Source organism: Canis lupus, chromosome 27 (genome assembly GCF_003254725.2).
Source record: "Canis lupus dingo isolate Sandy chromosome 27, ASM325472v2, whole genome shotgun sequence".
Taxonomy (NCBI): Eukaryota; Metazoa; Chordata; class Mammalia; order Carnivora; family Canidae; genus Canis; species Canis lupus.
The window spans coordinates 5,318,540-5,341,258 of NC_064269.1; the positions used below are offsets into that span (position 1 = coordinate 5,318,540).

Below are 22,719 nucleotides of genomic sequence, written 5' to 3' on the forward strand. Positions count from 1 at the left end.
GTGTAATAAACTTAGTTTTCTTGTTCCTCTCTTGTGTCTCCTCTTGTGAGACACCTCACACCTGACTGACTATCCCATGAAAGAACACAAAACGAGATGAGGTTTGATGTTTGAATGATTAGAATTTTTCTTTCCAAGATCTCTAATTGTTCTTTTTCACAACCACCTACTCTTTTCTATGAAGATAACAGTATTCCCTTATCTTTCCAATGATGTTAATTGTATTCGTTTGAAATATTGGTTCTATTTGGTCTTAGCTAGAAGCACTTTTTAAGTTTTTTTTTTAATTGAGGGTGAATTCATATAACATAAAATCCACCATTTTATTTTATTTTTTAAAAAGATTTTACGAAAAAAAGATTTTATGTATTTATTCATGAGAGACACACACAGAGAGAGGCAGAAACACAGGCAGAGAGAGAAGCAGGCTCCCTGCAGGGAGCCCAATGTGGGACTCGATCCCAGGACTCCAGGATCACGCCCTGGGCCAAAGGCAGACGCTTAACCGCTGAGCCACTCAGGCGTCCCAAAATCCACCATTTTAAAGTGAACATTTCAGTGGCATTTGAGTACATTCATGGTGTTGTATGATCATCATATCTATCTGGTTCCAAAACATTTTCATCACCTCCAAAGGAAATCTCACACCCATTAAGCAGTCACTCTCCATTTTAAAATGTTTTTTTTTTTTAATTTTTATTTATTTGTGATAGTCACAGAGAGAGAGAGAGAGAGAGAGGCAGAGACATAGGCAGAGGGAGAAGCAGGCTCCATGCACCGGGAGCCCGACGTGGGATTCGATCTCGGGTCTCCAGGATCGCGCCCTGGGCCAAAAGCAGGCGCCAAACCGATGCGCCACCCAGGGATCCCCATTTTAATATGTTGTTATATGTTTTCTGTCATTTCTAGGGATTTGGATGTTTGATGGTCAGTTTTATGTGTTGACCTGGCCAGGTTATACAGTCCCCAAACACTAATGTAGGTGTAGTAGTGAAGGCTTATAGATATTAAAATCTGCAATCAGTGAACTTTAAGGGAGATTATCCTGGGTGGGCTGGGTGAGCCTGATTCAATTGGGATTGGTGGAAAGGCCTTCGGAGCCCAGCTGGGGCTTCCTTGATGAATCAGGGGTTGCACCAGCTTCTGTCTACGCAGGACAGTGGCAGCCCAGCCGCCCCCTCCTCCTCCGGGCCTGGCCCACAGGGTTCAGACTTGCCTGACCAGCCCCCACCATCGCATGATCTAGTTCCTTGCAATAGATCCCTTAACAGGTACCTCCTGCTGTTTCTGCTGCTCTGGTTGAACCCCAGCTGATGCAGGTTTTGGTATCTGGAAATGGGCGCTATTGCAACAAACACCTAAAAATGTGGAAGTGGCTTTGGAATTAGGTAATGGATAGAGTCTGGAATAACTTCGAGGAGGTTGATGGGAGTAGCCTAGCTTGCCTCGAATGGGCCGTTAGTAGAAATAGAGATGTTACAACTTGCTAGCGAGGGCTCAGGGAAGCGAGGAAGCACCGTACAGCGTACCTAAGTCACCACACAGACAGTTGGTAGAAATATGGACATTAGATATGGACATTAAATGCTGCTGACATCAAGGGCTCAGAAGGAAGTGAGAAATATGTTATTGATAGATGGAGGAAAGGAGATATTTTTTAGATAGTAGCAGAAAGCTGAGCAGAACTGTGTTTTACGGTTACGTGGCAAGCAGAATTTGTGAGGGTGACCTGGGGTATTTATCCGTGTGGCCAGGGGTTGAAGGTGTGGTGTGACTTTTTTCTTGCTGCTCATAGTAAAATCTGAGAGAAAAGAGGCAAAAGGGCCTCAGAACTTGGTATTTTAGAAATTTTCAGTCTACCTGGATTGCAGACAATGCTGAAATTAGGCCATTCACTGACAGGAAAGTGTGCTCTGAGGAGAAATCCAGGGAGGTACCTGGATAATCTTTTGCTAGTGCCTAGGAAGGATCAAAGGTCAGAGCATTTAATCACACGAAGGCCCCTTTGGAGAGATTAGCCATGTGACCCTTGGATTTCCTCAGCCATGTCAGCAGAAACCAAGCATCGAAATGGGATTGTCTAAAAAGATCTGTGGAGGCGCCTCTTGTCTAGTGGCGTGAGTCCCGGAGCCCTACCCTGGAGACCCACATGGTTCTTGAGAGTGTCTCACAAACAGAGACACTGCCAGCTTGTCCTGAAAGAGCCAGAGAGAGGGTAAAATGGAAGAAAGCCGTCAGATCCCCCTAGACTGTCCACCCGGGAAACGAAGAGCTGGAAACACATGAGAGAGGAAGGATGATTCCAAGGCCAGACAGTGAGGCCAGAAAGCAGGGCCAGGAGCCACAGAAGACCATTCCCAGGCCTTGAAATTTTTTTTTTTAAATATATTTTTTTAATATTTTATTTATTTATTTAGGATAGTCACAGAGAGAGAGAGAGAGAGAGAGGCAGAGACACAGGCAGAGGGAGAAGCAGGCTCCATGCACCGGGAGCCCGACGTGGGATTCGATCCCGGGTCTCCAGGATCGCGCCCTGGGCCAAAGGCAGGCGCCAAACCGCTGCGCCACCCAGGGATCCCAGGCCTGAAATTTTATATTGTTTTGCCAGGTGGACTTTAAATTTGCTTTATAACCTTTCTCCTTTCGGGTTCTCCCTTTCTGGATGGGAATGTCTGGAGCTGTTATCTTCTGCACCCCCCTCCCCCATTGTATTTTAGGAACAGATCATTTGTTTTCTAGTGTCACAAGTCCACGAAGGGAGAGGAGTCTCCCCTCAGGGATCAGCTATCCCCGGAGCCTCACTCATGCCTAGTGTGGATGGTTTAAGTGATGAGGTTTGAGACTTCTGAGCTGATGACCTCTAGATGAGAGTTTGCCCTTCAGCTGTAATGGGTTGAGACTTTGGGGAACCCTGAAATGAGGTGAATATATTTTGTATATGAGACCAACATGAATCTTCAGAGGCCAGAGGTCAGACTACGATAAGCATAATAAAGTCTTCCCCTGTCCACATCCCCAAGCCCAGAACCTGTGAATATTTTCTTACATGCCAAAGGGACCTTAAGGGTGTAAGTTAAAGGTTTTGAGGGGGAAGATTATGCTGGATTGTCTGGGTGTGCCCAGTGTAATGACAAGGATCCTTACAAGAGGGAAGCAGAGATCAGTGATGGGGTCACTGGTTTTGAAGATGGAAGAGGGCCACAGGCCACCGATAGTGGGCAGTCTTTAGAAGTGGACTTCTCTAGAGCCTCCAGCAGGAACACAGATCTATCATCCCATTTTAGACTTCTTTTTTTTTTTATAAATTTTTATTTATTTATGATAGTCACACAGAGAGAGAGAAAGAGGCAGAGACACAGGCAGAGGGAGAAGCAGGCTCCATGCACCAGGAGCCCGACGTGGGATTCGATCTCGGGTCTCCAGGATCGCGCCCTGGGCCAAAGGCAGGCGCCAAACTGCTGCGCCACCCAGGGATCCCCCATTTTAGACTTCTAACCACCAGCACTGGAAGATAATAAATGTGTTGTTCTAAGCCACCATGTTTGTGGTAATTTGTTAAAACAGTAATTAGAAATTAATACAGTATGAAGAAAGGCTATAGGACACACTCAAACTGTCCTCTTGAAATAGAAAAAACCTCTGATGTTTATACAATGGAAGAATAACTCAACTTCAATGCTTGGGTTGTAATTTATGGCAATCCCAGGCCTCCTTGCTGAAGGAAGCCGCCTGGGAGGCCATATTCTGAACCGTGTCCCCTCAGTCTCCTGCCTACGGGATAGCCAAGACCACTCAACCCTGCATGAATCGTCTCATTTATTCTTCACAATAATCCTGTGAAGTAGCTTGCTATAGTTGTCTCCATTTTACAGATGAGAAGACTGGGGAGGCAAAGAGAGGTGAAGTGTCTTTCCCAGAGTCGTGCATCTAGTAGATAAAGATCCAAGATTTTTTTTTTTTAAAGATTTTATTTATTTATTCATAGAGACAGAGAGAGAGAGGCAGAGACACAGGCAGAGGGAGAAGCAGGCTCCATGCAGAGAGCCTGACGTGGGACTCGATCCAGGGTCTCCAGGATCATGCCCTGGGCTGTAGGCAGTGCTAAACCGCTGCGCCACCGGGGCTGCCCAAGATCCAAGATTTAAAAGCAGATTCTTAATCCCCATGCTATCCGTTAAAATTAAAATTGTACTTTTCACATTCTTTGATGAGTTTTAAAAAAATAGTTGGTTAAACTGTGGGATTATATAACAAAACAGGTTTAGGAACAAAGAGAGCCAACAATTGCTGTGCACTTACCAGTATTTGTTAATGGGCGGGAGCTGAAGTGCCCAGGGGATGAAAGAGAGCCCCCTGTCCGCCCCAAAGGCTCAGTGTTTTGGACATTTGTTGGTATGTCTCACAAAGGCAATGGGAAATGTCAACTAATCTGTAAAGGCTAGTAAAGTGGGTATCTTCTGTGAAAAGAAGTGAAAGCAGAACCAAAGAAAGCCCCAGAAGTCAGCATGCAATTGCTCTTAGGCCATGGAAGCCATAGGACAATTGAAGCCATAAATAAGAAGGAACCATGAGGGCACCTGGGAGACTCAGTGGGTTAAGAACCTGCCTTCAGCTCAGGTCATGATCCTGGGGTCCTGGGATGGAGCCCCGCATCAGGCTCCCTGCTCAGCAGGGAGTCAGCTTCTCCCTCTACCCTTCCCCACTGCTCGTGTTCTCTCTCTCTCTCTTTTTCTCAAATAAACAAATAAAATCTTTAAAAAAGAAGAGAAGAAGGAACCATGTAAGCAAAAGCCAGGCTGGATGGAGGGTGAGGTCCTGTACCCATTGTGGTGGGAGCAATAGAAGCAGTAGGACCCTCGAGCAGGGAGCAGTGTGCTCCTGCTGCTGAGGGGTTTTTCTGCCACTTGTCATGCTGGGTGAGGCCTGAGGGGCTGCAGAGTCCATTCCTCCTGGGAGGCCAGGTCACCTAGGCAGTTCTGGCGTCCTGTGAAGCCATTCCCACTCTACCCCAGGCAGCTGCAATTCTCTGTGCCCCAATTTCTCTGCGTAAGCTCCCAAGTCACTCCCCTTTGCCTGAGATGTTTGGTTAATCTCTGTCCTTTGCAGTGCAGATAACCGAGCTCCTTCCACCCACTGCAGGTGGCCCCTAAGGAACTATCCCTGGGACCCATGGGATGTACCCACCACATCTGGTTCCTTCTAGGAACACTAAATCAATGTGGCCACCTCCTTGCTTTTGAGATGACCTTCTTGTAGATGTCATGGGAACTATCTCCGTGCTTCCAACAAGCTGAGTACAATAAAATCAATGTGATATAAGCTTTCTTAATTACGATCAAATCCCAGTCCTGTCTTCTTGAGGTTAACATCTGATCCCCCTTGGTTAGAATTGGATTTGGAGTTTTCCTAAAACTCTTCAATCACAGCCACGTCTGAGTTTGTGTCATTTCAATAGATGTCTGGGTCCACCCATGACAACTTGATTCTTTCAAATTCTCCCCAGTGTTTAAACATGTTCAAATCTGGGTTGTTTTGTTTTTCAAAAAAAAAAAAAATTTTTACCACAATCCAAGATAAAAAAAAAAAAAAACATCTTGTATGGCAAGCCAATATACATGTATATAAATACATTAAAAAGTTTCACCAGGACATCTGGGTGGCTCAGTGGTTGAGCGTCTGCCTTTGGCCCAGGGCATGATCCTGGAGTCCCAGGGTCGAGTCCCGCATCGGGCTCCCTGCATAGAGCCTGCTTCTCCCTCTGCCTGTGTCTCTGCCTCTCTCTGTGTGTGTCTCTCGTGAATAAATAAATAAAATATTAAAAAAATAAAAATAAAAAAATAAAAAGTTTCACCACTCCCTTACACTTTATATTCTTTTTTTTAAGATGTTGGTCTTGACCCAGTAATTTATATCATGATGTTTCATGACCCATGTTCTCAGTCTCCTAATGGCTTCTGGATGCCACCGTGAGAGTGATCTTTCTAAAATGCAGATCTGAATGCTTCACCCTCCTGATGAGACCATGTTCTTCCCTTTTCCTTAGGATGCGTTCAGAAGGCCTTCATCCAGCCCACAAGGTCCTGCCTGGCCCAGCCCTCATGTCATCTTCCAACCTCAGCGCCATTCCTCCTTTCCATTCTTCATTCCAGAATTATATAGCTGCTTCCAGTTCCCAAACTGGCTCTCCCTCGCCTCCTGACTTATTCTACCTAGAAAGCCTCCTCCCCTCCCTGCTTTGCCTGAATAACTCCTGCTTGTTCTTCAGCGTGATGGGGCCACCTTGGGGAAGCTGTGCCTTTACTCCAAGGCTGGATTAGATGCTCTTCTTCATGTCCCCACAATGTCATCTTCTTTCCCAGTCCCAGCGCTCTTCCCAGGACTGGAAGGACCTGCTTGGCATCTCTCCCCACTACCCCAGACCGGGAGCTCTTTGAGAGCAGAGACTCTGGCTTACTCCCTGCATGTAGCATGATAATTGAGTGGAAAAAGATCATTTTAAACTCAAAAATGGTGGGCAGCCCAGGTGGCTCAGCGGTTTAGCGCCGCCTTCAGCTCAGGGCATGATCCCATGGTCCTGGGATCAATTCCCGCATTGGGCTCCCTGCATGGAGCCTGCTTCTCCCTCGGCCTGTGTCTCTGCTTCTCTCTGTGTGTCTCTCATGAGTCAATAAATACAATCTTTAAAAAAAAACAAACTCAGAAATGGATTTTGACTTGAAGGCAAAGGCAGTATTGAGTAGAGTTGGAGGAAATTATAGAAGTAGACATTTTCAAGCAGGGTGGGGAGTGATGGCAGCAGAATGATTTGCTGGTCAAGTGTGTCAGGTAGGTTTAGGTGGGTGGCAGGGTTAGGCCAGGAGAAAGAGGCCACTGAGGGAGATAAGGTGACCCAGGCAAAAGACGATGGTGGCCTGGACTAGGGTGGTGGCAGCAGGGATGGGGAGAAGTTGACAGACTTGCAAAAGTTAAAAAGTAGAATTAACAGAATTGGGTGGTGGGGGTAGGTGAAGAAAAGAAAGAGGTAGAAGATGAGGTGTTCTAATTTGGCAGCAGAAGTCCTTAGTGGTGCCTTTTCCTGGAGTAGGGAACCCTGAAGGAAGAACATGACCTCTCTGACCTCAGGCAGAGAGGGAAACGAGGAGCTCTGTTTTGGACATGTTGAGTTTGAGGGACCTCTGGCATACTCAGGAGGCATCTGGACATTCAGGGCTGCAGCTGGCAAACAGAAGTTGAGAAGGAACAGATGTAGAACTAGAAGAAGGGTAGATAGGAGCCACAGATGCCAAGGTATGGGATGTAGAAAAGGAATGACTAGAGACCAGGGGAAAATACTGCTGAGCCCCCTCCCCACAGGCACCCCCACGGCCACAGACACAAATGCACTGGACGGGTTTCTCTTGACAGCAGTTTTATTTGATTCAAAAGTGAAACTCAGACCCTGGCCCACTCCAGTGGTCATGGGGTAATAATGGCAGTAGACTTGTTCTGGGGATTGCTGGCCTCTTACTAGGACGAGATAAGGGGAACATACAGGTCATATATATAAATATGTGTCAGGGAAGGGAGGGAAGGGCCAGCTACTGCTGGCTGGGTAGGGCTTGGCCACAGGCCAGGGAAGGGGTGACTTGCGTCATCCCCTGGACACATGCAGAGCAAGAGAGGACTAATTCAGTACTGGTGTTAGGGTCTGGGGCTTGGAGCAGGCCTAGGGCGGTGTCAGGGAGCACCAGACCAATGGGGTCAGTAGCTGTGAGTAGAAGACTTGTCCAGGTCACTGTGCTGCTCCTTCTGGGACTCAGTCACCACCTGCTGGGGGCAAGGCATGTGAAGGGCACAAACCATTCAGCACCACCCTCCTCCCCTCTCCTTTGGGGCATGCCCTCTCCTCCAGCAAAACCAGCCCAGGCTCCTGACTATCCACCCACATCTCTATCTCCCTGTCTCCCTCCCGCCCCCAAAGACCACTAACCCACAATACTCTAAAATCAGCTGCAGCCAGAAATAATATGGGCGATGATGGGGCCCCAGGCTCAAGTGGTCCATCTCACCTCCCCATCCCGGGTCTCAATGGTCTTGATCAGAACCATCTTCCTGCTGTGGCTGTCCTGCGGAGGCTCCACCTCAGGCACTGGAAAGAGTGGGATGAGGGGGTGGAGGAGAGGAGGCTTGGAGTGTCTCTCCTTCTAAGCCCTCACTCTCATCTATGAGGGGAGGGGGTGGCAGGGCATGAGGAGCAGGCGCGAGTGTGGACCGGGCCTCAGTAGCTCATGCACAGAATCCATCCCTGAGCAGAGCCCCGGCAAGAGTCTGGTCAGGGCAGAAGTGGACAAGGGGACAGGCAGGTTGGAAGCCGGGCGTGGGAGACTCACCGCTCGTCTTCATACTTAAGGACGCGAAGGAGTGGACGGGCACAGAGATCCTGGGAGCCGGGCAGGCAGTCAGCGACGCGGGCGGGCGCGGGCGGCCCTCCTGAACACCCCTCCCACCGGCCCCGCCCCTCCCCCTCCCGCAGCCCTGCCCCCACCTGCTCTCCTCGCCCTCCAGCAGCTTGCGGTAGGTGGCGATCTCGATGTCCAGGGCCATCTTGACGTTGAGGAGCTCCTGGTACTCGCGCAGGTGCCGGGCCATCTCCTCCTTTAGCTGTCGCAGCTCCTCCTCGAGCCTCGCGGCGCCCGCCTGGTACCCGCCGGCCTCCAGGGCAAACTGCTCCTCCAGCTCCCGCAGCTGTCTGAGCAGCGCCTCGTTCTGGGGGCAGGGGGGTCACTGCGGGGCAGCCTTCACCCTCCACCCCCCCCCCCGGGGCGCGAACCCGGGACTCACGGTGCCGCGTAGCCCGTCCACCTCGCACGTCAGACTCTGAATCTGGCGTCGGGACTCGTTCATCTCCTGCTTGGCCTGACGCAGGGCCTCGTGGTTCCGGTTGGCGGCGTCGGACAGGTCCGCGTACTGGGGGATGCGAGGCGGGGGGGGGGGCCGTGAGCCGGGGGACTTGCCTCCCCGCGGCCCGCACTCGCCGGGGCCGGCCGGGCTGCGCACCTTGGACTTGTACCACTCCTCGGCCTCCTGCAGGTTCTTCGCCGCGATGCTCTCGTACTGCGCGCGGATGTCCCGCAGCGCGGCGGTCAGCTCGGGCTTCACGGTGGCCTCCACCTCGACCTGCTGCACCTGCTGGCTCTCCACGCTCACCTGCAGGTCCCGCAGCTCCTGCCGCCCGGAACACCGAGTTGCTGAGATTGCCGCGCGGATCCCACGCGGGCCGCGCGGTTCACTCAGAAAAGAGGGAAAACTCTCGAGTGAGCAGAAGGGGGCGCCGGGGAGTGCAGCGCGCGTAGGACTGCGCGGCCGGCGCCCGCGTACGCCCCAAGCCGGCGGCCAAGTTAAGGGGTGCAGCTCCGCGGCGCGCCACCAGGTGGCGCAGGGGTGGGAGTCAAACCACCTGTAGAGGGGCTGCGTCTACGCCGTCTACACCGCGAGTGTCCCTGCTCTTCCCCAGGCCGAGTCCTCGGCTCCCCGCGCCAGGCTTCTCCGGCGCCCGCCTTCCGGCGCCAGCGAGACCACCTGCAGCCTTTGAAGGCTCCCCGACCCTCGAGTCCACCTACCTCCTCATGTAGCTTCTTGAGGAACTCAATCTCGTCCATCAGGGACTCAATCTTGCGCTCTAATTCCAGGCGGGACAGGGTGGCGTCGTCCACGTCCTTAAGGGGGTGGCAGTTGGGGGAGAGGGGGTTCAAGAGCAGGGAGGGGCTGCTCAGGGCCAGGAAGGGCCAGGAAGGGCCAGGCCCTGCCTGCCAGTCTCTGGAGGCTTCTGGTCGCCTCCTGGCGCCTGCACAGGCCTCCCCAGATGCAAAGGCGGGGTAGAAGCGGGGAGACCGCCGACTCGGGGCCCGCGCTCACCTTGCGGAAGAGCACGAGGTTGTGCTCCGCATCCTCCCGCTTGCGCGTCTCCTCCTCCAGCCTGGCAGGAAGAATGGGGGCGGCTGGGCCGCAGGGTCCCCGCGCAGCCGGCAGCCCGCGCGCCCCCGGGGCTAGGGCAGAGGCTGCTAGTGTCCAGGACCCCGGGAGCTGCCCGAGGCCCCGGCCCACCCTCTCCCTAAAGGGCTGGGAGCGGAGATGGGAGCCCTGGATGCACCGGGCAGACCCATAACACCCCCCCTCCCTCCCTCCCCGGGGAGTCCGCGGGGCGCGGGGGGCGCGCAGAGCCCGCGGGCCACCTTGCTGCCCGCACGCGCCCGGGTGGCCGCGGGCGCCCCTCCCTGGGCGGCAGGGGGGGAAGCGAGCGGGGCGAGCAGCAGCCGCCTCGACGGCCGCAGGCCGGCCCTGCCCCTGACCTCTGCTTGAGCGCCGCCAGGTCCTCCGCCAGCCCGTCGCGCTCCACCTGCACCCGGTCGCGCTCGCGGCCCAGCAGCTCCAGCTCCCTGCGCAGCTCCCGCAGCTCCTGCTGGCACAGCTGGTCGGCGCGCGCCGGCTCCTGGCCCCGGGCCTGGCTCAGCTCCCCGCGCAGGGCCGCGTTCTGCTGCTCCAGGAAGCGCACCTTCTCGATGAAGTTGGCGAAGCGGTCGTTGAGCTCCTGCAGCTCCTGCTTCTCGTTGCTGCGCGTGGCCAGGAACTCCTGGTTGAGGGCCTCGGCCATGGAGAAGTCGAGGCGCTCCGAGGGCAGGCGCAGGAGGGCGCCCGCGCCGGCCCGGGGCCCGCGGAAGCTGCCCAGGCGCACGGAGGAGCCGGGGGACGCCGAGCCCAGCAGGCGGCTGCTCGAGAAGCGGGAGCTGGACGCGTAGGAGAAGGCCCCGGGGGACAGCGAGGGCGGAGGCCCGAAGGTGCGGCGGTAGGAGGTGGCACTGACGCCGGCCCGGAGGCCCGACGGGTGGCTCATGGCGGCGAGGCCGGGCAGTCACCGCGGGCAAGGCTGGTGGGGAGCAGGGAAGGAGCCGCAGCCCGGGGCGAGGCGGCTTTATAGGCCTGCGGGCTCGGGGGGGCCCGGGCAGCTCCTCCCACTGGCCTGACGGCGGGTCTCCGTGGGCAGGGGGACGCCCCACCCCTGCGGAGCCGCGGGAGAGCCGCACCCTGGCTCCCGGCGCTGGCGCCCGGCCTCCTCCGTTCCCCTGCTGCGGGCGGGAAGGAAGCAGGCCCCGCGACCACCGGCCACCGGCAGGCGGGCTGGGGGTCGGCACCTTCCAGCATCAGCGTCTAGAGCTGGAGCGTGGGGCGGGAGAGCCTGACGGAGCCGGGTTCCTGCCTGCAAGAGCTGTTAGAGGTCGGAGATGCGCAAATGTAGAATCATTACACTGTCCACCTGCAATTAGTGTAGAATGTGTGGTCAGTTGTATCTCAGTAAGAAAAAAAAAAAGGATAGGGGCAAAGGAGGACAGAGGTTAAAGGGCAGGCTGCCGGCACCTGAGCGGTGAGGAGGTGGCCCCGCTGGATGGAGAGTTGGCCTGGCCTAGGCCCCAGGGCCTGTGCCTCTACTTGTCCCCTGAAGGGCTGGGCCCAGCTTCTACCTGCTATCAGCTACCCCTCTGTTACCACACCCGGGGAGAAATGGAGGGACACGAGGGCAGAGGGAGCCAAGGGGGGTGGGGGAAGGCTGGTCCCTCCGTAATCCCCAGGGCCCTGTGGAGGTCTGCTGCCTGGCGCCAGCTCCTCCGCTAATGGACTGGCCATTCCCCCTCCCCCTCCTCTGGACACTGGGCCAGGGGGTTGCCTGCTGATGTCTCAGCCTTAAAGACACAGCTTCCAAACCCGATCCAAGCAGGCCCCAGCAGGGTGGGCACGGCAGAGGGGGCCGAGGGGGGCTGGACCCCACTCGGGTCCCTCCCAGGAGGGTCTGAGCCCTGCCAGAGGCTGAGCTGAATGAGCCAGTTGTACGCCGTCTGGCTTTACTGGATTCTCTCTCCCTTCCCCCAACCAACTGCTGCTCAGTCATGGGCCTTACGGGAAGCACAGCAATTCCTGAGGTGGGAAGGGGAGGGGGCTGAGGGGCTGCAGCCGCTGCCAAGGCTGAGAGATGAACGGACTGGCAGGGACCAGTTACCAGTATGGAGGAGCTGCAGGTCCCAGGGAGGGGTGGGGCTGGATGGGGAAGAGATGCAGAAAGAGAAAGTGCCCATCGCGACTGGTCCAGGGACTGAAAAGAAGAGAGAGAAGGCCCCAAAGCAGATCCACAAGCCTGTGCACACAAACGGATGCATGTGCGTCATAGCACCCCATTACCTATGTGCACACACATCACACTCACAGTCACACGTCCCTTCCTGCCCTCCCCCGCCCCAGTTATCGGGAAGGCTGATGTCTGGCCTTTGCATGTCTGCGGCTTCCAGAACTGAGGCACAGGCTGCCCCGGAGAGGACAGAGGCAGCTCAGATGGTCTGCAGGAGCCGGGGTGCTGAGGCCTGCTGGGTTTGCCAGGAGCCATGGGGCTGCTGCTGCTGCCGGGACTCCAGGGCTTTCCAGCACGGGCAGGTCCACCTCAGGCCCTGAGGACAAGAGTGGGGCATCTGGGGAGGCAGGTTTGGGACTCCAGGCTGGATCTCTGGGTGAGGGGGTGAGGAGGGCGGCTCCTTGGCCAGCCAGCTCCTCAGCATTGCAGGGCTGAGGAGCCTCCCCTCCTTTGTGCGTCCTCCGAGATGGGCCAACGCCCGCCTGCTCACATCCCTACCGCCTTCCTTCTCGCTCCAGGCCCCTCCTTCCTTCCGGGCCATTAGTCTCTCCCTGCACAGCTGCCAGGTCCTTCTCCTTGATGGGTCTGGTTTGGTTGCCAGGGGAATGGGAAGAGGGAGGATGGGAGAGAGGGGACAGGATGGTTCAACCTGGGCCTGTCCCCCTGACTTGTAGGAGTGGAGAGGGGTAGGGTGCAGCCCAGGCTGGGGGTAGGGGCTTGGCAGCTGTGTGTATCTGTGTGCATGTGGGGGGTGGGGATGGGAGTGGAGGGGATGCTGGGGAAGCTTTGGTGCTCCCTGCCACAGCCCTAGGCTCAGCTGCCCCTGGCCTGGAGCCCCTGGACCCCAGCCTCGGGCCTGCCCTGCCCCGGTCTGCTATCCACGGGGAGCAAACGGGGAGTCCGAGCTGGTCCTTCCCAGGCTCTGTCTTTTTAGGGAGCTGCTGGCAGATCTGGGCCTTCGAGAGTAGCATAGAGGCCCCTTGGGCGGTGCTCAGGCGGCACCAGGTGGACCTCCCTCCCCTTCACTGCTGAAGCTCCCAGCTCATCACCAGGTGCCACAGAGGAGAGGGGACCTGGGCGTCCTCTGCAGAGCTCTGGGGGGTAAGGCCGGGGGCTGGGGTGGGGGAACCAGGCCCGCTAGCAAGTCAGAGGAGATTCCTCCCCCTTACCCAGAAAGAGCCGGGCCTGGGAGATCTTGAGGCCAGAAGAAAGGTAGGAGAGGGTCACAGCTGTCCGTCTGACTCCAACATTCTGTGTTGTACGAATTTAGGCTTGTTCCAGGGTTCTTCTATGACCCCCAGGAAAACGTGGATAATTGTACCTTCTACCTCATACTGTTGGTGGGAGGGGTAAACACTTAGGACACACAGGATAATGGCTGAAGTGTAAGTTAGTTTTACCATTAACATTATTGATCTCCCAAGTGATGGTGTCAGCTGCGGAATGCAGTGAGGACCTGAACTCCTTTTGGATTGTCCCCAACTCCCGGCTGAGAGCAGCTCTGGACGTAGGGTGGAAGGAGCCAAGTACCGCCTAGCTGATCTTTCCTCAATGTACCGATTTAAGACAAGGACTCGGGGGATGCCTGGGTGGCTCAGCGGTTGAGCGTCTGGCTTCTGCCCAGGGTGTGATCCTGGAGTCCCGGGATCGAGTCCCACGTCGGGCTCCCTGCATGGAGCCTGCTTCTCCCTCTGCCTGTGTCTCTGCCTCTCTCTCTCTGTCTCTCTCTCTGTCTCTCATGAATAAATAAATATTTTTTTAAATTAAAAAAAAAAAAAAGACGAGGACTGTGTCTCTGCCTCTCTCTCTCTGTCTCTCTCTCTGTCTCTCATGAATAAATAAATATTTTTTTAAATTAAAAAAAAAAAAAAGACGAGGACTCGGGATAGACGGCCTGGGTTTGAGCATGGCTCCTCAATTTACTCAGCTGTGTGCTTTGGGATTTGAGTGAGTGATTGCACCTCTGTTCACTCCATTTTCTTTATCCATAAATGGGGCAATAAGGATTGTACTTACCTCGTCATATTGGAGGATTAACTGAGTTAACCCCTCAACCCCTTAGGGCTTGGCACATAATATATGCTGTATAAATATTAGCCAGGATTATTATTACATGTCCCCCCCCCCCAAATGCTCTGGTGAAGGCTTGGAGAGAAATGACAGTGAGATGCATTCAGAGGTTTGCAAGGAAGGTGAGCAATGAAGTTTAGGTTACTGGCGAGAGTGCTACTGAATGACAGGCCATGGACTCAAAGCTGCATGAGGAAGGGGCGTGTGGGCAAGAGAGGGTGGGAGATTGGGAGAGTGATGAGGTCTGTGGCTGGCCTTCCAGGCAAGGCCAAAGAACAGTCCTAGTCCAGAGGGATTGAAAGAGGCCCCAAGAGGGTAGGAAGTTGTTTTAAGAGAGTGAGATGCATGGGTTTGTGATTCTGGAGCTGGGTGTTTATGGATGATAAGATTTCCAGGGCGTTTTTAAGGGAGGCTAAAGTCGAACGAGGGAAAGGGCCATGGGAGAAGAGATCAGGGCCCCTAGCCCAGGCACTTACAAGCTGTGTGATCCTGGGCAACTTACTTGTCCTCTCTGAGCTTCGGTTTCTTCATCTGTAAAATAGGGATAATGAAACTTCCCTCCCTGGGTGTTGTGACATCTAAGTGATATCAAATTTGCATGTCATGATCTCGTAGTAGGCGCTGAGTACTATTGCTGGCCTTCTTCCCCTGCCATGTGACAGAGAGGAAACTGAGACACAGACGAGCAATGCCATAACCCTAAATACTTGTAACAAGTGTCAACTGGTGTCCCCCTGCCCTTTAGAGGTCTAGGATTGGCTCGACCTCCATCCACATGCTGGGGGAAGTCCAATGTCATCCTCAAGATCTCTTTGCCTTCCTAGTGCTTCCTCTTGACGCCCCTAGCTCCAAGTCCTGCTGCCCCTGCACCGCTGCCTATGCAGCCGACTCTCCGCAGTGTCCCAGATGTGGCACTCGGCACCATCCCTCGATTCTGTGTCTCATTTCCCCATTACTTAGGTCAAACTCGAGGGTCAGAGGGATGAAGTTGCCTGTCTGAGGGTGCACAGCAAGCTAACAGTGGCTCCCTCTGCACAAAGGCACGCCCTGGTTGGTCAGGCCCTGCTGATGGTCTGGGCTCTGAGCCTGTAGGAGCCAAGATGAGCCTCAGCCAGGAGGATTCCAGCTCCACACTTCTCAAGGTGGGTTCTGTCCCAGGCTGGCCCAGCCACAGGCTCCCCACTGACAGACTGGCTGCACCAGAGTGGAATCCCTTCCCCATTATCTCCATCTGGGGGCTCCACTCCTCCCAGTTAGGAAGCACTCTGGGTATCTTCTCCACTCCATCACTTTTCTCACTGTATTGTACAGTAATAGCTAACATTTCCTATGTGGAATTTTACACACATTATCATTTTTAATCCTTATAATCACCCTTACAACATAGGTCATAGGTACTTTTATGAGTCCATTGTGTAGTTGAAAAAACTGAGGCCCAGAGGGGTTAAGCAACTTGCTCAAGGTCACGCAGCTAGTAAACTACCACTAATCTGTTTTTGTTTATTTTTTTGTATTTTTAAAAAAGACTTTATTTATTCATGAGAGACACAGGGAGAGAGGCAGAGATACAGGCAGAGGGAGAAGCAGGCTCCATGCAGGGAGCCTGATGTGGGACTCGATCCCAGGACCCCAGGATCATGCCCTGGGCCAAAGGCAGATGCTCAACCATTGAGCCACCCAGGGATCCCACACTAATCTGTTTATATGTGACTCCCCTGTCCCCAACAATATGATCTTTGAGGTCAGGGATCAGGTCTTAGTCACCTTTGTGTCTGTGGAGTTTAGCATAGGATCTAGGTCAAATAAGTGTTGCTTAAAAAAATAAATAAATAAAAATTTAAAAAGTGTTGCTTAAACTAAAGGGAACTCTGAGGCACCTGAAAAAAAAAATCTTTCCCGCGGTAAATGGTCTGGAAAATAAAGAGAGATGTGTTGCTGCCACCTTCTGGTCAGAAGCTAGAATGACATCGGCAGTCAATACACCTAAGACTCCAGGTTCACGGAACATTGCAATTTGGGGAATTCACCATTATTGGACCTTCTTTCTGAAACAGAGAATAATTTCATAAGGGTGTGTAAAATAGAATAGCAACACTGGTATTAGGGGGTCAGAGCCCTGATTCCATCCCTTCGCGTGGTGTCTAGGAGCTTCCCCTGTACTGCCCCGGCAGCTCCCACCTGTAAGCAAAAGACCAGGGAAGCAGGGCCAAATCTGTTCTCTGCCTTCAAGCACCGTCCCCAGCCTCCTCACCTCCTACTATGTTCACAATCTCCAGGCCTGCCCCACAGTGTTCACAATCTGCCTTCCTGACCTTTCCAACCAGCTACCCCTCAGCTGGAGAACAGGAGAGCAGCTATGGAGCATGGAATGCGAGTTACTTTTCCTTCTCACGGTGTGGCCTGAGGCCTTGACCTAGTCCCTGGGGCCTTTTGAAGAGTGGATTCCAGTTCCCTACCCAGCTCTTCTGAACCTCTAGAATCTGCATTTTAACAAACTTCCTACGTGATTTTTAATGCACATGAAAATTTGACTATTCCTGGATTAAGTTTTTTTCTTTAGATTGTCCATCTTTCCCCCATTTTTAATTTTTTTTATTTTTAAGATTTTATTTATTTATTCATGAGAGAGAGAGACAGAGAGACAGAGACACAGGCAGAGGGAGAAGCAGGCTCCATGCAGGGAGCCCAATGCGGGACTTGATCCCATGTCTCCAGGACCAGGCCCTGACCCGAAGGTGGTGCTAAACCGCTGAGCCACCCGGGCTGCTGCCCTCCCCCATTTTATTTTAAAGAGTTTCAAACACAGAGTTGAAAGAAGGCTGCTATAAACACCGATATGCCCTTCTCCGGGACTTACCAGTTGTCAATATTTTGCCACCTTTCCTTCGAAAGTAAGTTTCAGACATCATATTTCACCCCACGTCCTTCAGCATGCCTCTCCTAAGAACAAAGACACTTTCTTCCAGTACTATTAACCCAGTCAAGAAATTTAACATTGATAGAACACTATTATCTACTAGTTCTATTAGAATTCCCTCAATTGTCCCAATAATGTCCTTCCTAGCTCTTTCCCCCAATCTGGGATCAAAGATAAAGGATTGTATTTGGTTGTCACCCGGGCAGAGGGAAGAGCCGGAGCACAGGGGTAAGGCTGGGATGAACTTGGCATGTTTGAGGAATTAGAGAAACGTCAGTGAGGCTGGAGAGGGTGGGTGAGGAAGAGAGAGGAAAGGCGAGGTTGGAGGCGTGCGAAGGAGTCAGGGCACGCACGGCTTTGTAAATCAGAATAAAGAGTTTATAGCTTATTTTATTTTAATGCAATGAAAAGCTGCCGGAGGGTTTTAAGCAGGGGAATGACTTGATGTGATTTATGATTTTAAAAGGTCATTCTGAAAACAATTTTAGAATTGGGTCATCCTATAGAACAATTCCTCGACTCCTTAAAAAGTCAGTGTCATTTTTATTAAAGGTGGGCATGTTAATTTCCTAGGGTTGTCAAAAGAAATCACCACAAACTTGGTGGCTTAACACAATAGAAATTCATTCTCAGAGTCTCGGAGGCTGGGAGTCCAAAATCAAGATGGGGGACAGGGCTGTACCTCCAAAGGCTCTAGGGGAGAATCCTTCCTTGCCTCTTCCAGTTTCCGGTGGCTCCTCGTGTTCCTTGGTTTATGGCTGCATCTCCAATCTCTGCCTCTGCCTTCACATGGCCTTCTCCTCTGTGTCTACATCTTCTCTTTTCTTTATACAGAATTTGTCATTGGATTTGGGGACCCAGTTAATTCAGGATAATCTCAAGATCCTTAACTACCTCTTGCAAAGGCCCTTCTTCCAAATAAAGTCACATTCACAGGTTCCCGGATGTCGACATATCTTTTTGGTGGGCCCACCTCAGTGGGAGATTGTTCTAGACCAAAAAAAAGAGAGAGAGAGAGAGACCAAGACACATATATAAAACAACTAAATGCAGTGTACAAACCTAGATTGGATCCCAGATTTGAAGGGGTGGAAAAAGCGCTAATGGAATAATCTGTGTATTATATTATATGTAATGATTATTCTCTTTTTGGGTGTGAAGATGGGAATCTGGTTGTGTAAGGGATTGTTCTTATTCTTAGCAAGTGCCCACAGGAACACCTTTAGGAGCGAAGTGTCCAGACGTCCCATCCTAGACCTTCTTTCTAGGCCAGTCCCACTGTCTTGGACACTATTGTGGTAGAAGGCAGAGGCTCTGGCTACTGGGTGAGTGAGACCAAGAAGGAGCAGTTGCAGAGTTAGTCACACCAGTTATCAGAATGGAAACTGGCCCTCTCACCTTGGCCTCCACTGGATTCTGCAGGTCTCTCATAAGAGACTGTGCCTGATGAGAGCTTCTTCTCACTCTCAAGACAGAGGATGTGCTTTCCACATTTAGAGAGACCCTGGAGCAGAAACTTCCCTCCCCTCAGCCTATGGTCTCCACATGGAGTTGGCCTTGTCAGTCAAATGTGGGTGCATGGGGTTTCTTGAACACACCCCATTTCCTAGCAGCTCCCCCAGGGACTCAATGCCTCCTTCCAGTGAGTTTACAACTGGTAGGTCATTCCCTGGCCGGTAGGTCCCTGCCCGGGGAGGAAGCATGGCCACCCCATGTGAAAGGATGAAGGAGGTCATAGTGGGGGTTCTTCTGGGCCAGCTGATAATGAGCCTATAGTCTTGAACAAGTCTGATGCTCTGGTCCAACAACACAATCAGGAAAAACATTCTGTGCTGAGTTGATCCTAAGGCCTTCAGGGATGACTGGGATTTGAATGCGGCTCAACTCTAGGGAACATGATAGAGAACAACAGCACCTTAGTGAGGCTAGGGCCAAAGAGGTTTGTGGTAAACTGTGGGCATCCTGTGTAGTTGGGACCGATTTATGGAGGGTAGGAAAGCTAGGCAGAGGGGTTTACACTCAAGATGGCTCATGTTGCAAGCAAAGAGCACCACGCCACAAATCTAGAAACCTGCTCTCAGGCCTGGGCCAGCCACTGGGCCATGCTTTCCACATTGGTTCAAAGCAAGGGGTTGGGTTAAATGATCTCTGGGATTTTTCCCACGCATACAGCTTGTTGAGTAGGGGACTCGGGGAATAAAAGAAACATTTATTAAAGATCATGGTGGGTCTCAGAGCACTGCTTCCCAAGAGCTTTAAGCGCTTCCTTCACAGGGTGATGTGCCAAGATCCTCTGGATAAGAAGGAGCGGCAGTCTCTATGCAGACAGGGGAAGGGGGCGGGGGGCGGGGGGACAGCAGGGGCAACTTGTCTTGGGATGGGACCAGAGCTGGATCATGCATGTGATCTCATCTGTGGTTGAAGGGTCCATTTTCAGAGTAGACCACAGGGAGTCCAAGGAGGGCAGTGATTTCCTCCCTAAACCCCAACTCTCTGTTTATTCAGATTGCCTCAGAGGAGGTATAGACTTTATGCTGGCCCACCCAGCAGACTCCCTCCCTCCCTCCAATTTCTCTGAGCCCTTTAGTCTGATACTGCAGAAGTTTCCAGCAGGTGGGAAACTCTGGGACACCAAGTGCTCCTCCCCCACTTTCCTAAAGAAGATGCTCTTGTCTGCAGTCATGACTCGGCCATCTATCTCATCCTACCTCCCGTGGGGAGAGGCCTGCTGACAGCTGAACAGCCAAGTTCAAAGAGTGGGATACCCTACAGACTGCCCTGCCCGCCCTCCGCCTGCAGGCCACGCAGCCACTCCTCTAACCGCTGGGCCCAACCGCTTGGGGAGCCCGTGCATCAGCTCCCAGCCAGGGAGGGCCACCATCGGTGTCTTAGAAGTTCTCACACAGTGTGGCAAGATGAACGTCCACCAAAAAATGTCCAATGTTACTAGCAACCAGAGGAAGGAATAAAATATTACTTGCACATAAAAAGGAAGAAGAGGAGGAAGAGGAAGCAGAAGCACTTTTGTGCCTCCCCAGGTGAATTCTCTCTGCAGCACACTGCAGATGCTTGGCTGGAGGGGAGGCGGGTGGGGAACTAGAAGTGGGGAAAGGGGTGACCAGTGGGAGAAAGAAGGAAGGGAGAAGTGGAAGTGAAGAGCAGAGATGAGGGGTGGAGTAGAGAGGGGAGAAGGGAGAAAGAATAGGGGAAACTGAGGCACCTGGGTGGCTCAGTGTTTGAGCATCTGCCTTCGGCTTAGGGCGTGATCCCGGGGTCCCAGGATGGAGTCCCACAATGAGCTCCCCTGAGGGAGCCTGCTTCTCCCTCTGCCTGTGTCTCTGCCTCTCTCTGTGTCTCTCATGAATAAATAAATTAAAAAAAAAAAATAGGGGAAACCAAGTGGGTCAGAGAAGGAGAGAGAACCTCACAGGCTTTTTCCTCTCAAGGACCAAAGGGCCTCCACACAGGGAAACAACCAGTGGAGTGACCCCAATTCATACCCTGGAGCCCTCAGAATCCGGTTTGGTTCTTGTCTCAGGAGTCATGTTCAAAGCTCCTTAGGCTCTGGAAGATTTGGGACTGCCCCGGGGTCAGAATCCTCTGGCTGGGCTTCCTGGGGGCGGCTGACTCATCCAGACCCGGCCTCCTTGCTCTTCAACACCACCAACAAATCAGGTGCCATTCAAGGTCCCTGTGAAAGGGACGAAGGCACATTTTTTTCGAACCTGCAGATGTTCTCCGTGTGCTTTCAGTTTATGATTTAAGTTCAGCCAAGTCTCCTGGAAAGACTGAAAGGAAGAAGCAGATCAGTGTGGTTGACCAGGAACTGCAGGCAGAGGAAGGCAAAAGCTGACGGAAGGAAGGGGGCATAGAATCTTTGTTATCCCAGGGCTATGTTTGCACTGGAAAAGAGGATATACACATTTAAAAGGATCTTAATATTCTTCTTATTATTTTACCATAAGTTTCTTTTTTTTTAAAGATTTATTTATTTATTCATGAGAGACACACACACACACACACAGAGGGAGGCAGAGACACAGGCAGAGGGAGAAGCAGGTTCCACGCAGGGAGTCAGACGTGGGACTCGATCCCAGATCCCGGGATCACCACCTGAGCCGAAGGCAGGCGCCCAACCGCTGAACCCCCCAGACATCCCACCAAAAGTTTCTATGAACTATTGTGTAAGGCTTTAAAATTTTTATTTTAAGTAGGCTCCATACTCAAAAACATGGGTGGGGCTCAAACTCATAACCCCGAGATCGAGTCCCATGCCCCCACCCCCTACCCCCCGCCCCGAGCCAGCCAGGAGTCCTGCATGAGGTGCCCTGTTATATTCGTGAGCATGCTTTTGTCAGGAAGCAACAGAAGACCCAACTCAAAATGTCCCAAACAGTAAGGGGATTTTAAATCTCATATAAAGAAAAAACAAGAGGCAGAGGAGCTTCACGGCTAGCTACTTCCCATCAAGGATCCAGGTTCCTTTCCCCTTTCTGCTCTGTCACACTCAGTGTTAGCTTTTGTCCTCTTGTCCGTCCCCTTGTGGTCATAAGATGACTGCAGCACCATCAGGCATCATGTGCTCACACAACAACATCCAAGTACAGCCAAGACAGAAAATCTTTTCCGTGCATTCCTTTTCAAGAGCAAGGAAATTTTCCTAAGAACATCTTCCCCCCAACCCCACACCCAGCAGACATTACCTCACCTCTCATTTCCGTAACTCCATCACGTGCTGGCTCCTGACCCAGTCCCTGGCAAGAGAACTGGCATCACCTTCATCAGCTTGGCCTAAGATTCACCCCGGTGGTGGAGTGGCCCAGGTCCCCTGATGCCCACGGGTGCCCAACACCTGCACACAACCAGGCTGTGTTGGCAGGTAAAACCACCAGCTGGGATGGCTTTGGGGTGGCTGTGCACTGGTGGCTGCCACATGTGATAATCTCTTCAGACATGGGACATGTACTACCTTGAATTAGGGTTGTGTCTATGTGATCTGTCTCCACAGTGCAGGTGGGGTGAGACAAGAAAGCTAAATATAATCCCTCCAGTACCCAGCACAGTGACTTGTACCAATTAGGTTCATTGAAAATACTTAAAAACGGAAATGACTGTTATAACAGTATAATTGGATGTGATTACCTTTGCCAAGGGCATTTTAGTATTAGTTTACTGTCAGGCTAGACATCTCCTGTGAGCCAAACGAGATGTTTGAGAAGAGCAGAGTGTGGGCAGGGGGGTGAAGGGTGACAGCAATGACACTGAATTTACACCCACCTACTCACCCTCGGGGAATTAAACTAATGTGCGAATATAGACAAAACTCTCGTGTCGTGAGGACAGCTTTATAGTCTGTTCTCATTTTAAAAAGAGAATGTAAAAGAAACCTTCTGGTGGTGAGACAGGTGTTTCAAAGCATTCCCTGCGTTCTGGCTCCAGGGGACCTGCCTCTCCCAAGGGCCGCGCCGCTGCTGCGTTCTCTCCGGCTGCAGACTCAGGGGAGCGGTAGAGGAGGGGAAACCGTTTCCCCAGAACCTGCTCAGGACTGACAAACTCAGACACCAGGCTCTTGAATGAA

General features: G+C 52.6%; 1 protein-coding gene across 8 annotated transcripts; it reads right to left on the reverse strand.

The window, feature by feature from the left end:
- Nucleotides 1-7,391: 7,391 nt before the first annotated feature.
- Nucleotides 7,392-21,093, reverse strand: PRPH (peripherin). Of its 8 annotated transcripts, none has more exons than XM_049102842.1 (14): nt 20,642-21,093; nt 17,824-18,131; nt 17,082-17,164; nt 13,324-13,488; nt 12,029-12,739; nt 10,329-11,290; nt 9,895-9,955; nt 9,600-9,695; nt 9,037-9,204; nt 8,821-8,946; nt 8,525-8,745; nt 8,370-8,419; nt 8,049-8,128; nt 7,392-7,809 (listed from the first exon to the last, which is right to left on the reverse strand). In XM_049102842.1, the coding sequence occupies exons 6-14, from the start codon at nt 10,868-10,870 to the stop codon at nt 7,741-7,743; spliced, it is 1,413 nt and encodes a 470-aa protein (XP_048958799.1). In that variant the 5' UTR covers nt 10,871-11,290; nt 12,029-12,739; nt 13,324-13,488; nt 17,082-17,164; nt 17,824-18,131; nt 20,642-21,093; the 3' UTR covers nt 7,392-7,740. The 8 variants fall into 8 exon arrangements, with proteins under 8 accessions (XP_048958799.1, XP_048958798.1, XP_048958797.1 ...); XM_049102841.1 differs by having other exon boundaries at nt 11,392-12,739; XM_049102840.1 differs by adding an exon at nt 16,102-16,269 and having other exon boundaries at nt 10,329-12,739.
- Nucleotides 21,094-22,719: the final 1,626 nt, after the last annotated feature.